At 41.4% G+C, this 15835-nt stretch overlaps 2 protein-coding genes across 2 annotated transcripts; both read left to right on the top strand.

Moving 5' to 3' along the window:
- Positions 1-806: 806 nt before the first annotated feature.
- On the top strand, positions 807-6947 carry qng1 (Q-nucleotide N-glycosylase 1). The gene is made up of 7 exons (XM_069683515.1): positions 807-862; positions 1747-1947; positions 3047-3217; positions 4379-4491; positions 5115-5258; positions 5795-5990; positions 6103-6947. Exons 2-7 carry the CDS (start codon positions 1755-1757, stop codon positions 6330-6332), a joined length of 1047 nt encoding a protein of 348 aa, XP_069539616.1. The 5' UTR covers positions 807-862; positions 1747-1754; the 3' UTR covers positions 6333-6947.
- A 657-nt stretch (positions 6948-7604) lies between these two features.
- Positions 7605-15591, top strand: LOC138610593 (kinesin-like protein KIF27). The gene is made up of 15 exons (XM_069683381.1): positions 7605-7902; positions 8177-8377; positions 8597-9576; positions 9733-9876; positions 9973-10137; positions 10704-10906; positions 11081-11177; positions 11394-11502; positions 12202-12416; positions 12600-12659; positions 12879-13049; positions 13152-13343; positions 13459-13686; positions 14091-14289; positions 14396-15591. Exons 1-15 carry the CDS (start codon positions 7605-7607, stop codon positions 15001-15003), a joined length of 3870 nt encoding a protein of 1289 aa, XP_069539482.1. The 3' UTR covers positions 15004-15591.
- The last annotated feature ends 244 nt before the right edge of the window (positions 15592-15835 follow it).

Below are 15835 nucleotides of genomic sequence, written 5' to 3'. Positions count from 1 at the left end.
GATGTAGCACAGCACACAACAGAGGGTGGTGGAGGCAAGCTTAATGAAAACAACATCCTGACTTCTAAGAAAGCCAGGTTTGATCTTCACAGCAAGACAGGCTTTACTACCTGCAGGATCTGCAAGAGCTCAACATTCAGGATCACAATACTGTCAGAGCTGCTCAAACAAGAGAGGAATCTGTCTAATGTGTTAAAAGAAAGTTTGGACTCCAGGACCTACAAACAGACATTGTTGTGACAGTGTGACAACCTGAGAACAGAGTGAATAAAAGATGCATGGATGAGACGTGTGAAAGATTGTCATCTTGGCACTTTTTTTTCTGCCATAGACAACTGAAACACTTAACTGTTATCACTCCCACTCACGTGAAAGATACCTATGGAGGGGGGGTTGCCCTCTTATTAAAGAATATCAGACAATGTAGTTGCAGTTTATTCCATAAACAGGGAACCCAATTACTTAACTGTTCCTGATGACAAGCCACCAGATCGTTTTTATATTTTAAATCTAATACTTTGACTTGTCATTTGTGTACGTGTATATATCACGTTGTTGTCATTTCAGTCAATTACATCATTCAGTATAAAAAATAAATTGCCGAAGCATGTCCTGCTACGTGTTGCAAAGCCACACTCATTCAGGTGAATGAATACCATAGTTACATAGGGTTGATCATTTTTATGTTCATAACGGAGTGTCTATTGTTTTCCGGTTTCCTCTCCTCGATTCTTGTGATTGGTGTATCGGTCTGTGACGAAAACACAAGGGAGGCTCTGATTGGTTAAAAGCCAAACACCAGGTAGTGGAAACACGAAGCAACACGAGTTTAATGTACAGTGTAGTCTAATTGCATTCAGCGGTAAGTAGAGTAAAACCTCTGTAACTGTACAAATAAAAACGGAAAGTGTCGCTAAACAGGAAGTTTGTAACTTAAAAAATGCATTATTGTGTGAAAGCTGTGTAGTGTCCGTACCAGTCCCTTGCGCCACATTGATTGCGTGCTAAGCTAGTCCAGTTATTGACCCAAAATCAGTTCAGCTGTTTCCAGAAAACTGTCAAATTAATTTATAAATTCTATTCAGAGAAAGAAGTGAAGTAAAGGAGTGATTTATCATAGAAAGACCTGTAAAAATAAATTGCATGTAGTAGTCCCCTATGTTTGTGCATTATGGTGTCCTATTATCAGTCTGATCTGGAACACATCATTACCACACAGCCATTGGACACTTCAGATAGATGGAAAAGATGCTGCAGCTTTTAGACGCAGACAGAGGAGGATATAATTTTGTTCTTTTGGTTTTAATAATGGGTTTGGACAGAGATGGTCCTGTGCGCAGGGCTTTTATATTTCTGCACCCTTCTTTTAGTTATTTAATGCTAACATGAGATGACACGAGGCTGACCCCTAAAAAATATACTGTGGTGAGAGTTACTTTGTGAACAGGTTTTCTTACCTTGAAGAAATGTTATTGCCTTGTTGCACCTTTCCCATGTTGATTCTGTCTTTTTTTTAATCATGAATTATCTAATAAAGCATGGAGATCATCTTTAAAATGGCACTTCCCCAGAGGTGTTTGAAGGATATTGGCATTTAAGTATGTAAAGGGCACTGCCTTTCACATCTCCTCCCTGCACCTGCCAATGCATGCTGCGAGAAGCTGGGCCTGAAGTCTGTAAAGTGACATACCAAGGCCTATTTGCATTATCTCCTGGGGTATCTATTTACATTTATTCTTCATACAGTGTTCAACATGGACCCACCTCTGTTTCCTCGTGAGTCTGGGCGGTTCATAGCAGAGCGGAGTCAGGATGTGTTTGTGGAAGAGGAAGGAGTACAGAAGGTGGCAGAGATGCTCTACGACCTCCGATACAGTGACGAGCTGACCGCAGATGGCTGGAAGAAGGCAAATCCATTGGCACCAGCACCGACCTCTGACCAGGGGAGTTTGTCAACAGCAGGGGCCACACACAAAAATACTTATTTTTTTAACAGTGACAAAGCAATACTACAGAAATAATGTTATACGTTATAATAATTCTGCGTCAGACTCAGGAAGAAGCTCCACATTAATTTCAACATGATCTATAAATTTGCTACAAGAGGGCCCAGATGTAATCTATTTTAACCAATGATTACAGTCTATGATTTTGACCTGCTAACGATCTGGACAAGATGACTTGAAAGATGAATCTGTAGATTTAGATATGGTGTCGTTTAGTGTAGTCCTCATTCTACATGCTTCAAATTATCTTAATTATAAAATTGTCATTACATATTTATTGGTTGCTTATTCATTGACAGTTAACATGAAACCTAACGTCATAATAAATGCAAAAATATTCAAACATTTTAAAATTTTAGGATGCTTTTAGGACGTTTATAGGAAGTGCAAATTTGGGGCATTTGTACTCTACTTGAGCATTTTTTTTTTATTTCTAATTATACTTTTACGCTACTACGTACTTTTAACACCATTACATTTATCAGACACTGAATATTTAAATTTACCCTTATAATAAAACCCTCTGAAAGGAGCCCTTCTGCACAGTTTTGCTTGTTATATATACATTTGACTAAATGTCCTTTTCCTTAAGTTAATTTGAATTCATGACTATAACTTGTAAAGCACTATGTTTTGACTTTTGGTTTTATACTTTTATTTAAGTAAATTGAAAATGAATTGCTTCTTTTTACGCTGCATGAATGACAGGAAAGCACCGTTTGGGGAAATATTGTCATTACAGTTTTGAAGCAACTTGTTACAGGGTAAGGTTTGTTACTCAGACATTAGGAAAATTGTTTTTTCAAGGCAGCAACTGGTGAATTTCATTTTTTAACATTTAGCATTGTTTGTGTCCACAAGTTTAAATCCCTTGGTTTAACAAATACCAATTTATCTCTACTAAAATGAAGATTTCAAACAATGAAACAGTTTTCATCTTAATCCATTGAGTCTTTAGCACAGTAGTACAACTGCTTGCCCCTTGCTCAGTTTACACATTTAGGTAAACCTCTCTGTCTGTTTTTCTGCAATCTTTAAAGTTTTATGTTTTTCACTTTTGCAGGCCTTGAACTGGGTGTTTGTGGTCGACACCATGAACTTCTCTTTTTGGCCAGAGAAAGAAAGTGAACAGTGTGAGGTGACCTATAAAGGGACCACATACACCGGCTACATGACCCTGTGTGCTGCCATCACCAGAGCCATGGAGGAAGGTGAGAGCATGTGCACAATTAGAACTAAGTTACTTACATTAGTTGGGCACCATCCCTGTAGGATTCATCAAATTCAGTCAGAAAATAAACCAGATTTGAACAAAAAAAAAAAGATTGGGGGATAGAAATACATTAAATCCCTTTTTAATGTCTCTTTTGTGCTCCTTCTTTCTATGTGCTTTTGTCGTGTGCTGCTATTACCAATTATTGTGTATGCGCCCTTTACTTGAACTTGGCCTGCTGGGAAATTGCTTGTAGCTCTCCGTGCGCCTTTGAATCACTCATAATTAGCGTGAACAACTCCGGATATGAATCAATTATGTCTCATATGGAATAGTGCTCTTGGGCTGGTCGCCGTGGCCTTTAGAATTTACAAGAGATTCTCTCAGAAAAGGTAGGATCTTAAGGGGTGACAGCATGAGATCAGAACAAATGATGTCTTCTTGTTAGAGATGGCAGGTGTCGAGTTATATTCAGGCTTTTATAGCATGACAAAACTTTACACCTGAGTGGCCTTGAGTGTTATGTTTCTCTTTATCTGCAGTATTTCTGAAGTTAAATCCTTTTGACTGTTTCTCTTCTCCTTCAGAAATATTGTACTCTACCACGTTTATCAGACAGCTTTAAGTTCTGTTAACTTTGCTAAATGAAAAATTATACAAAAACATACAAGCTTATTGGTATTTCTACTTAAAGAGGGGGTATTATGCTGTTTCACTTTTTAATACATGTATATAATGTTACAATGTTGGATGTCCAGACTAAACGTGGGTGAAGTTTCAAATCTGTAGGTAAAAGTATGTTGGCGTAATCCCCAGGCTTCTTAGCTCAGTCTGCAGGCTGCTGTGAACGCCAGGTTTCAGTTTTTTCTACATGCTGCACTTTGTGACTTCACAAGCAGACTTCAGAGAGCTGGCCAATCAGAAGAAAGTGGGCTTGTAGGGACGGGGTTTCTTAAAGGGACACAGCTGACTGGGTCGTTTCAGGCAGAGGCTGCATGAGGGGCTGCACAGAGTGTGAGAAAAATGCTGAGTTTTTTTAAACTAAAAATTATGCTAAGCTACTCTACAGGTATCACAGAGTGAAATATGAAGCTTGAAATTAGCATAATACCCTCCTCCCCCTTTTAAGTAAAGTATCTGAATACTATTCTGTCAACAGGCATTCCCATCACTGATCCGAAGTACTTCTCTCAGATGAGTGTGGAGGAGTTGGGACATGTCCTGCGCTCAGACAATAAAACAGCCATGCCCATGCTTCAGGAGCGCCACCAGGTTCTCACATCCTCATGTTTATAGTAGAGGGTACTACTGATGTGTACTCAGGCTGGAATCATCGTCACAATACAATAGTGCCTTTGTTATTTTTATACTTGGGTTCACAAGTTTGTGTCCTTTGTTTTTACCTTATTTTAAAACTTCTCAAAAGCGTAGCTTTTCACACTTCTGAATGCTAAGCTGATTTCTGTGTAAACCCATCTACAAGGTCTACACACCACTCATTTGAGTAGCATGAAAAAAAGCACCTTTTTGATTTAAAGACAAAAAGATGAGGTAAGAAGGACAGGATGTTTTATCTCATCTCTCTAATCTGTACACTCTGTACAAAGAAGGTTCACCAGTCATTATTACAGTCCTACACAGCTCATAAAGTGTACATGTGTGTGTTTTCCAGCCTTACCTTCAATGCTCTTTCACAGATTTTATGGTTTTTTTTATCTCCTCTCTGTTTTCATGTACACATTAACTTAGAAAATCTGACTCTAAAGATCATACATGTAACATATCTACAAGTGTCACATTCAGGTGAACTGAATTCTGTTCATGATAAATTCAAATTGAACGTATATCATAAAAGTCACATTTAAACACATTTTATGCTGAATCTGTCCAACAAGGCGCTGACTGAAGGGGGACGTGTGCTGCTGGATCACGGCGGAAGCTTCCGGAGTTTTATCAGCAAAGCTGAGAACGACGGCCGGAAGATGGTGGAGCTCATCGTCGAGAAGATCCCTTCCTACAGGGACGAGGCTACATATGAGGTCAGATTAAGAGAAGGTCTAAAGCTGTTTATATTTATTTCTATATTTCATGATTTGAATTTTGTGGATTAAAGTTAATGTTTGTAAGTTCTTTTTATTTTTTCTATACGCTAAGCTCAAGCTTCAATGATTTCAAAATGTTTTGAAAAACAAGAATTTTCCAGATTATCTTGTCACTCTGGTCACAAACAAGATATTAATTTTGAGTCTTAGAAAATATAAAAGTGTATTCAGCCTATTTAAAGTGCATAGGAAATGTATGTGATCTGACATAAATGTATGCATTTGGAGAACTTCAGATAAATAGTGATGTGAGAGGTCCATCTCCTGGACAAACGCAGAGTGGCAGGATTACTAATGCTCTCTTCATATTATACAGACAGAAAAGGAGCATGTTATATGCCTTACACATCCTTTTTTGACATCATATTATTTTTGTGTTAGATGGTTGTGTAGTGATAAAAAAGCAGTGCTCTAAGAACAAATAAACAGACCATTTAACAGCACACACAGCATGAACATAGTGTTTGTTTCAGGGGAGAAGGATCTCGTTGTACAAGCGAGCCCAGATCCTGGTGGCAGATTTCTGGGGCGTCATGGCGGCCAGAGGAGAGGGAGACATCACCAACATGGACTGGCTCACCATGTTTGCAGACTACAGGGTCCCTCAGGCTCTTGTCTACCTCGGAGCACTGCGATACTCTGATGCACTGATGCAGGCGCTGAAGAATGGTGAGACAGGAGTGTGTGTGCTGTTGTTTCTTTTGTCATGAAGAACTTTATCAGTTAGAAATAGTTAGCTATCATCGGTCACTGTTATGTGCTTGTCTGTCGTTTATCTCAGGCGAGCTGCTGAGTTCAGGTGACAGGAGGGAGGTCGAGATCCGAGGTTGTTCGATTTGTTCTGTGGAGCTAATCAAAGAGCGTCTGTGCAAGCTGGTGCAGGAGAGAGACGGACAGACATGCAGTGTCAACTCTGCAATCATCGACTTTTACTTGTGGCCTTATGCCAAGCAGCACCACAAAGAGATGGCCCACATCCCCATACACCACACACGCTGTATTTACTACTGAAGAGCTGGTTGGCAGGAACACATACAGTAGGCGGCACTTCTCGGTGTAGGAGCGTTGGCACCGGTGCCTCCCTCTGGGATAAAAACAGGCCTGTCTCTGTGCCAGATTTATATATGAGTGGGTTTCTCTTCAGCTATAATTGAAAAAGGTGTCAAGCTTTAATGCAGCTTGTTGGGCTGTGTGGGTAATGTCACTGTTGGCCTTTTAAAGTCAATTAAAATGTTTACTGTTCATCTAGAACTTTTCTAACAAATGAAAATCTTTTCTAACATAGGGGAGGTTGTGTGATCATACTGTCAGTGAACATACAATGAACATAAATCAATAAGCTATTTTGTTAAAAATCTTCTTCTACTTTTTGGATTGTTGCCATAGATGTACTTGGGATCATTTTTAGCGTAATGAGCTGAGCTTACTCTGTCTAATTAAAGTAGGTCTACAAGGAAAGTCTTGTCTGCGGAGATTTGTAATGCCATAATTCAGTATAATAACTATTTAAGTAACTTACTTTTGAATATGATAAATACATACAATTCATAAAGTGTTTTCACAGCAAATTAAGTTTGAAGTTTAAAGTTTTTTTTGGGAGGGGGGTCGAAAAGCGTGCAAGCTAAAAGCAACAAGAATTATTATTATATTAATATAGAAATTAATTTTATTACGTTGGGTGACACGTATAACAGTATAATATACCAAAAAAATATATAATTTAGTATAATTCAGTGCAGAATAACATAGTTTGAGAAATACATATATTATGAGGTGAAATGTAGTGATGTTATTTTTCACTATTTTTTCATATTACATTTTGTTTACATAAATATAATCCCTTTTTTCTTTGGATTATGTTATCGTAGTGATTTGTAGAAATAAAACAATAAAAAAAAAGAAGGAGCTCAATCACACGATGGCGCTGTTGCCTTCACGGACCACTTGGTCCATCCTTCGTGAGTACTCTTGAAACGCCTCGTGCTCTCCTCGACCGCGGCGGCGGTTTCCCGGGAAACCGTTGAACGACAACAAACGGGAGCTGGCATGAAGTTGTCAACACGACAGAGAAGTTAAACTAAAAGAAAAACAACGGTAATTTAAAAACAAACAAAAACCATCGGACGGTTTGTTTGGTAAAATGTAGACAATTGGCACATTTTTATTCCGTATCAAACGAGTGCAAGAGCTCAAAAAGTTTCTCCACAACACTTTTATGATATGCTGGGATGAGAGTAAGAGGACATACGCGGTAACTAGATATTCTCGTTACACTTCACCGTCATGAGCGAGGAGTGTGTTCGGGTGGCGGTCCGCATCCGCCCCCTTCTCCCTAAAGAAGTCCTCCACAACCACCGGGTGTGTGTACGCGGGGTGCCGGGATCCACACAGGTGATGCTCGGCTCTGAAAAACTCTTCTCCTTCGACCACGCGTTTGGGCCGACAGCCAGCCAGGATGAGGTCTACGAGTCCTGCGTTCAGCCGCTGGTGGAGTCCCTGGTCGACGGCTACAACGCCACCGTCTTCTGTTATGGACAAACAGGGTCAGGGAAGACGTACACACTGGGAGGATGGAGCCTGGGTAGGTTGTACACAGCACAGGTGGTTCTGAGTAAGACAGTTTGGGAAAATGACAGGTGGGAGCAGCATTTTGAAATATTGTCCATGGTGTTCAGGACTATTATGACGGAAATGCATTATTAAAGTCCGTCTTTTTAAAAGGGAAAAAACAAAGGGCACCTTTACTGTGTCCTCAAGTTTATCTGTGAAGCCTTAAATTCAGATATTATTATACAGCAGGTCTTTGCAAGCATGCTTAATAACTTCATGCCACTTCCTTCCTTGACCTTTCTCAGATGAAGAGGGAGGAATTATTGACCGCGTGGCCCAGGATGTGTTCTTGTTGCTGGGGCAGAAGAGGACAGACAGTGGTGGTGTGGAGGCCAAAGTGCGAGTCTCATATATGGAGCTGCACATGGAGGAGCTGCGAGACCTGCTGGAGCTGCACACCATTCACAAAGAGCTTCATATCAGAGATGATGAGAGGGGAAACACAGGTGATTAGAAATTGAGATTTTTTGCATTGCACATGAGGGAACAAACTCACAGGATTTCCCAAATAAGGGTTAGACATACACTTGACTAGACTTCACAGAATGTAAAGTTTGACCTTTCAACTTTTGTCTTATTTTATCCTATCTCCCGACAAATTCATTCATAAAGTTTTCCATATAATAATAATAATAATGATGTATTTGTATTGTTTGTGCTTTCAGTGGTGGTTGGTGCCAAAGAGATGGATGTCACCTCAGCAGAGGAGCTACTAAGTGTTGTGGAAACTGGCAATGCCCTACGCCATACTGCCACCACAGGGATGAACGAGCACTCCAGTCGCTCTCACGCCATCCTCACCCTTCACCTCATCCAGTGTTTCCCCGACACCAAGTCCGTCTGCTCCTCCAAACTCTGTCTGATTGACCTCGCAGGATCAGAGAGGGCTGCTAAAACTGGAAACACTGGGCCTCGATTTAAAGAGTCCGTTTATATCAACACAGGCCTGCTCGCGCTGGGCAACGTCATCCGTGCCCTCACTGACGCTGGCCGCAATCGCCGTGGTACCAACTGTGCGCACATACCGTACCGTGATGCCAAGATCACCCGTATCCTGCGTGACTCACTGGGAGGCACTGCTCATACTCTTATGGTGGCATGTGTAAGCCCCTCCCACCACAGTGTGGATGAGACTCTGAACGTCCTGCGGTTTGCATCAAAGGCTCGTCACATTCGTAACCGTCCTGGAGCGATATCCACACACACAGAGGTTAAATTATTTCCTACAAACTGGGACCCTAGTGAGGCTCGACTGAGCGAACTTGAGTATGAAGCTCAGACACTGAGAGAGCTGCTGAAAGAGAAGGAGAAAGAGATGGAGAGGAAGAGGACAGATGAAAGAGCTGGAGAGGGGAACAGCTTCACACAACCGAGTCAGGTGATATCTAATCAAGATAAGAGGGTGAACCAAGAGGAACAGTCACAGTACCGTCTCCTGGCACAGGAAGCTGCAGCCCTGCTTGCAGATATCTCTGGCCCTGTTCCCTGTCATTCTTTCAGGCAGAGGCTGCAGGATTGGCAGGACAGGCTGACAGCTGTCAATCACTCACATCAAGCTGATGACGAGGAGTGTTTAGAGGGCGGTGAAAGCCAATCCCAACATGTTACCATTATGAAACTCAGAGAGGAACTCAGTGAATGCAAGGTAATGATTAACAGTTGATGAGAACTAAGAAATTAAAATAATACAGGAAATTGATAAACTTATTTAGCTGTTGTTGGTTATCTTCTGTTCCGGGTAAAAGAAGAATGTTGGGTGTTGTCACATGTCAAAGAAACCCCTCACCTTTTTGTCTTTCAGGAAGCTCTCAGCATAGAGGAACAGCTGTGCGAGCAGAAACATGCAGAACTGAGACGGGTCCAAGAAGAAGTACAGAAACATCTTCAAGAGAACAAAACCCACCTTCAGGCCCTAGAGAAGGAAAAGGAACGCACTCGATTACAAGTGAGAGGAAGAGTCCTGAGTTCTTTCATTACAGCTGAGCTGTTTTTTCATGTTTAAGTTCAATGTATGTGTGCATTTGTGTGTGAATGTCTGCAGACTGAACAACTTGTGAACCAGCAAATCCTGATAAATCGTCTCCGCAGCGACCTTATGACCTTTAGAGGTGCAACATCAGGGGCAACAGCGGAAGCTGGGAATTTATGCAAGAGACCCCACAGTGTCCCTCTCATCAACAGCTGTGGACACGGGCCTCCCAGGAGGGTGGGTTACTGCACTGTTTTAGTGTGTGTATGTGTCTAATTGTTTATTTGTTGTAAACTTACACTCAACCTTCTCCTGTGACTTTAGCCCTTTTTCGCTGCCAGTTTAAGGCTGGATAATTACGCCTATGTTACGTTCCGTCTTCTATGTAAAACGCACGGAGGCTGAATGGTGGGGTGTAGTCGTTCCGCCTCTGAGCTGGCATCGGAGGTAGTAAAAAAGGTGAATCGGTGTCTGTGCAAACTGCAGATCCGGCAGGGTGGATCAGCGCTGAGTGCTTGTGAATTTGAAGCACGTGCGGTTTTTTTACACCTTGCGCATGTTTTGCTTCCGCAACGCCAGGACACTGTATAAAAACACACACTGGTGTGGCTTTACTCCAATGTAAAATGACAAAGGCTGCATATGACGTTTGACCTTCATAATGGCGCTGAGGCAGAACCGCAGTGTAAAAAGGGTTTCAAACTGTTATAGGTACTAAACAGTGTTGTTACATATATTCATGTGCATTCACACACTGTGGTTCATGTCTGTACATGTTTCTGTCCCAACACATGTGTTTGTAGATTCACTCCAGTCCACCAGCTTATTCACTGGAGCGGGTGATAGCTGCCTTTAAGATGCGCAGTCATCTCCTGCTGGCTGAGATTGAGGAAAAGGATGAGGTGTACTGTCCATTCATAAAACACAAAGCAGCTATCAAAGACAGGGATGTAGAGCAGGAGGAAGAGGTGGAGGAGGACATCACAGTGGGCAGAATGGGATTCAGGTGAGAGATAATACAAGTCCACTGTTTCTATCTTTGTCAAGCCACCTGTGAGTCACTATATATATTTTGTTAACATGTTGCAATCAAAAATAACATTGCAACTGAAATACTAAAGAGCCTTCTGACATAATCTTCAAATAACCTTCTTTATGATATCTTGTGCTTTTACTCCAGGCGTTCTTTAAACCGAACATGGACCAGCCGGCAGAAGAAATCGTCTATGATGGAGAAAAACACTGGATATAACCAAACATCAAATGGAAATCCATCAGTGAATCAGCCTCAGCGAGCCACAGGTTCACTTTGCATGTATTTCACTGTATTTTGAAGACTTTTGTTTTCTTTTTCCATTTGTATTGGTGCTTTTGTGTCTCAGATCTCTTCTGTGACATTCCAAGTAGTTATTTAATGTGCAACAATATGTTTCCTTGTCATATTGTCATGTTGTTTTAATTTCTCCTCAGGGTTCGAAGAAAACCGTTCAAAGCAAAGCCATACGAGGAGACTAAGAGCCGGAGTTACTCAGAGGCAGATCCGAGATCTGTCAGTCAACATGCGCCTGAAAGAGGAGCTGATCAAAGAGCTTTACAAAACTGGTGTGATCACATAATTACATTATTTTTACTCATGTAAACCTGTGTCTTTTTGTTTGTGGTTTTATTCAACCTGTTATACTGACTCGAGAAGAATAGAAATCTTTGTCAAATTGGTTTGTGTATCGGAGAGAGATGTGAGGAGTTTTGTGTCAAGGTTGGTCGAAACATTTCTGCAGTGCTGAACAAACCTGCAGCTTGGAGAGGCTGCTGAGAGAAGTTAGGAATCCAAGGACGATAGCGCTAGCAGAGAGACAGGCAAAGTGTTCTTTTGATGATACAGTAACATACACATTAACGTGGAATTCTCACATTGTAGCAGATAGTAAAACACACCTCATCTGCTGAGAGATAAAGTCAATGGGATTTTTTCTTACACTATGTCTGAAGTGTAGGCATGTGCAAAGAAGGTATTTGGGTATAAATTAACAGCCTGAGTTAACAGCCATCTTCATGGTGGATGGTATGTGCAAAGAAAGTATAATTCAAGTTTGAATATCACAGAACTGTCGCTGGAGCCAAAATGTGCTTAAAGGAGCAAAAAAGGAGACAATACAAACTTACCACTGATAAACTAGGCCTTTGAACTGACGCTACACCAAAGTAAATCCTAACATTATAGTTTTAAACAATGTATTTACATGTGTTATTTCTAGTTCTGAGAAATGTTTAAATCTTTAAATGTGTGTTTTTGTCTGACAGAGAAGGACACCCAGGCTGTCAACCAGCATAGCAGGCACAGCGGTGATGGCAGAGAAGCCGACGTGTTGATGAGACTTTCCATGCAGAGGCAGAAGGTCCAAGCTGAGGTTTACCACAGCCTGCAGCACATGAGACTGCAGAGAGCACAGCTTCAGAGCAGCCTCACGCAGCAGAGAGAGACCAGTGATAACATCAGAGAACTGGAACATAATGGGGTTAGATATTTGATTCTTTCTGGTTTCCCTCAGCAAGACAGGAAACTTTTTAGAGAAGCAATAATGCATTCACACTGTGTCAAAGAATTCTAAAAAAAACTACCTAGGTGTTACTTTCTGGCAGTGATCTCTTACACCTACCTCTTTTTTTCATTTGGATTGATATTTAACTGAACTCTGGAGCAAAGGGAAGGAGATTTGACTGTGTGCAAAAGCAATCACCAGGAAGAGTCAAAGACCAAGGTGACATTTAAAATACAGAGGCAATTTATATTCTTCAAAAGTTTGTTTGGCATTTTCTCTCCCTGAAATACCAATTTTGACGGTTTCTTTGATATACACCCTCTTCTTCCCCTGTTACTATTTCTACCTCTTTTTCATTGTATTCTCACTTATTACCTTTACCTATATTAATCCCTTCCACCTCTTTGCCACATTCCCCCCTCACACTCGTCAATGTAGCTGCATGTCAGTAGTTGGCTGGAGGAGGAGGAGGAGCGGTTCCTTCTGAAAAGAGCAGAGATGCAGGAGCTGGATGAGGAGCTGAGGAGGAGAGAGGAGGTGCTCCTGCGCAGGGAGACATGTCTGCAACAGAAAAACAAACTGGAGATCAAGAAGCTGCGCTCCAGTCAGGTACACGTATGAATACACATGTGGTATTTTGACAATTTTGTTAAAGCTATTAAGGGAGTACTAGCTACTGAAGCTGGAATTTTTTTATCAATGACTTTGCAGGCTATGAGTCGGGACCTGCTGCATGTGTCAGTGCAGTTGGAGTCTCTGGAGGAGGAGATGAGGAGCAGAAGCAGAATGAGGCAGAATGGAGGAGTCACCATTAAGGAACTGGAGGAGGAGAGAGACTCGCTTAAAAAGAGGAGAGACACTCTGGATGCTCAGCTGAAGGACAACAGAGTGCTCACTGTGGAGGTCAGAACATGTAAAGGTTCTGGTAAACTGTCCTGTTATTAAACCTTAGTTACATTTTATAGTTTGTCGGTTCTCTTTCTTTCATGCACTTGGATTTGTTCATGTCTTCATGAAGGAGGAGCATTCCCTGCTTGAGTTGGAGGAAGCTATTGAAGCTCTGGATGCAGCTCTGGAGTTTAAAAACAGCTCCATCCAGGACAAACAGAAGAAGCTGGTTATCACAGACTCTTCTTCACATCACTCACAAAGCACTGAACCCGCCCAGCTCTGTGATGTCATCAGGAAGCTGAAGGAGCTGTCTCCACCTGAGGCTTCGGAGCTGCTCGTCAAATATTTCAACAAGGTAAAATGCAACTTTCTGCTCTGTATTGAAGTCCTACATGCTCTCCATTGTGCTTAAATTACCAGTGTCCGAATGCTGCCTGTCTTTACTTTCTTTACTGTCTTCTGTCTTCACACTATTTCTGTAATGCTAATCAAATGATATCTCCTTCTGCTGTCTGCTCCCCTGCTGTGCCCTTTATCTTTCTGGCTGATACATCCTAATAACATAACAAACTGTATCAACTTCTCTCCAGGTGGTTTGTTAACACAATGCTAACACCATGCTAAGCTCCCCTCCCCATGTTCTGTCTGGCCTTGATTTTTCTCTGCAGGTGTACAAGTAAACAAATTATATCCTCTAATAATAAAATGTTTTCTCTGCTCTGTTCTCCGGCTCCTTCTCTCCTTTATCAAACTCTCCAGGTTGTTTTTCTTCGTGAGGTCGAGCGCCATCTGCGTCTGCGTTGTGAAGAGCTGCAGATTCATGCCGGAGAGCGGGAGGTGATGGTTAGAGAGATGGAGGTGGCCATGCAGCGTCTGGCCCTAGATGTAGACCGGAGGCTCACTCAGCAGCACAGAGAGCACCAGAAAAACATCCAGCTACTGCTGCAGAAGCTAAAAGGTGAGGGGGTTAGGTCAGACTTGACACAAATATTAAACCTTTTGTAGAATTTGAACAGAAAGTTTTAAATAATGTTTAGTTCACTTTCCCGTCCCTGTGTTTCTAGAGGGTGGTTTAGGAGAGGCTCAGCAGGCCGTCCAAGAGCGCCTGCAGCATCTGGAGAAAGAGCTTTTCTTCTACAAAAGCTCCAGCCGGGAGCTTAAAAAGAAACTCAGGGAACTCCACAGTAACGCCCTACAATTTGTAGATCAACCCGCTCACTCACAGGAGCACAAAGAAACACACACAAGTGCAAACAAACCCAAGACGCAAGAGGTGCAGACAAGGACACATATTGTAACAACATACGCAAAGATACATGCTGAGCAGACAGACAAACAGACACTCAACGATTGTCATATAAAAAGAAATGCATGCCAGACTCCCTGTACCTCATCTTCCTCTGACCTCCAAGTACGCAAAATCACTAAAACGCCTGAATACCACCAGATGAACACACAGTCACAGGGGTGGGGGGACAGAGGGGCCGATCACTCTGGGGAGTGTTTGGAGATGGCACCAGTCCGTCTGTGTCGCAGAGAGCTGAGACAGATCGCTCCAGCTGACCTGCAAGTCTGTGGCTCTGCCACAAGAAGGCGCCAGTCTGCTCTGGATACCAGCACAGAGTCTATGTTAGAGGACTCCATAGAAGTTTCTAAAAACACTAACAGATGATGTTGCATCATATCTATTTAGATCATAGATCATAGTATCTATGAGTCACTTGGCATCAGCTGTGTATACAGCTGACTTCAGTTGCACAAAAGAAAATGCATGTCAAAAATAACTGATGACAAAAACTCAGTGAATCTGAACTAAACGTTACATTCATCATTGGTAAATAGTTAAGAAGAAAAAGTAGGTTTGGGAAAACATGTTAGTTAACCTGTTTATGAATATTATCAAATAATGCCTCATGAACAGAAGTGCTTTGTCTTCCACCTTCCATACTTTTCAACACTGTGTTGCACTTAAAATGGCCAGAATAAAGTAATATTAAGCTTTGTAGTGTTTTTTTATGTATTTAAATTTTTTTGGATACTAAGCTTTTATATGTGTGTGCACTTATGTTGTTTTGATTGCTGAGTAAAATATTTTCAAAATAGATGCTGCATTTGATTAAACTCAGTTATTCACATAAGTTACCTTTGTGCTTAGTTGTGTGTGCTCATTCCATTAAATTCGATTTAATACAGGTTTCAGGGGGCCTCTCGGGTTCTGTCCCCAGTTGTTTATTCAGCATTGAAAATGGGAAATATTATTATTGGTGTTGTTATTGTTATTTAAATAAAGACATTCTTCTTCTTCTTCTCACTAAAAGACTGCTTTCTTGCGTTTCCACAAATTCCAACCACCTTAGTTTCTTTTTCAGTGCAACAAGCCTATCACCATGACAACTGCGCAAACCGGTATATCTGAATATCTTGAAGACAATAAGCTGCATGAAATAAAATTCACTAATTCTGCCATGAAACAATATACACGTAACGCGCAGTACAAAACACAT

This window comes from Semicossyphus pulcher, unplaced genomic scaffold, assembly GCF_022749685.1.
Source record: "Semicossyphus pulcher isolate SPU_LCO1_2020_fin unplaced genomic scaffold, fSemPul1.0.p SCAF_6, whole genome shotgun sequence".
NCBI classification, from domain to species: Eukaryota; Metazoa; Chordata; class Actinopteri; order Labriformes; family Labridae; genus Semicossyphus; species Semicossyphus pulcher.
This window is presented reverse-complemented; position numbering and strand designations above follow the sequence as displayed.

Excerpts from the sequence above, each read along its gene's own strand:
- qng1 (XM_069683515.1), top strand. The coding sequence starts at position 1,755 with ATGGACCCACCTCTGTTTCCTCGTGAGTCTGGGCGGTTCATAGCAGAG. Across the intron at positions 5,259-5,794 it reads GGGACGAGGCTACATATGAG|GGGAGAAGGATCTCGTTGTA; the intron begins GTCAGATTAAGA and ends TGTTTGTTTCAG. Across the intron at positions 5,991-6,102 it reads GATGCAGGCGCTGAAGAATG|GCGAGCTGCTGAGTTCAGGT; the intron begins GTGAGACAGGAG and ends CGTTTATCTCAG.
- LOC138610593 (XM_069683381.1), top strand. The coding sequence starts at position 7,605 with ATGAGCGAGGAGTGTGTTCGGGTGGCGGTCCGCATCCGCCCCCTTCTC. Across the intron at positions 8,378-8,596 it reads TGATGAGAGGGGAAACACAG|TGGTGGTTGGTGCCAAAGAG; the intron begins GTGATTAGAAAT and ends TTGTGCTTTCAG. Across the intron at positions 11,503-12,201 it reads CAAAGAGCTTTACAAAACTG|AGAAGGACACCCAGGCTGTC; the intron begins GTGTGATCACAT and ends TTTGTCTGACAG.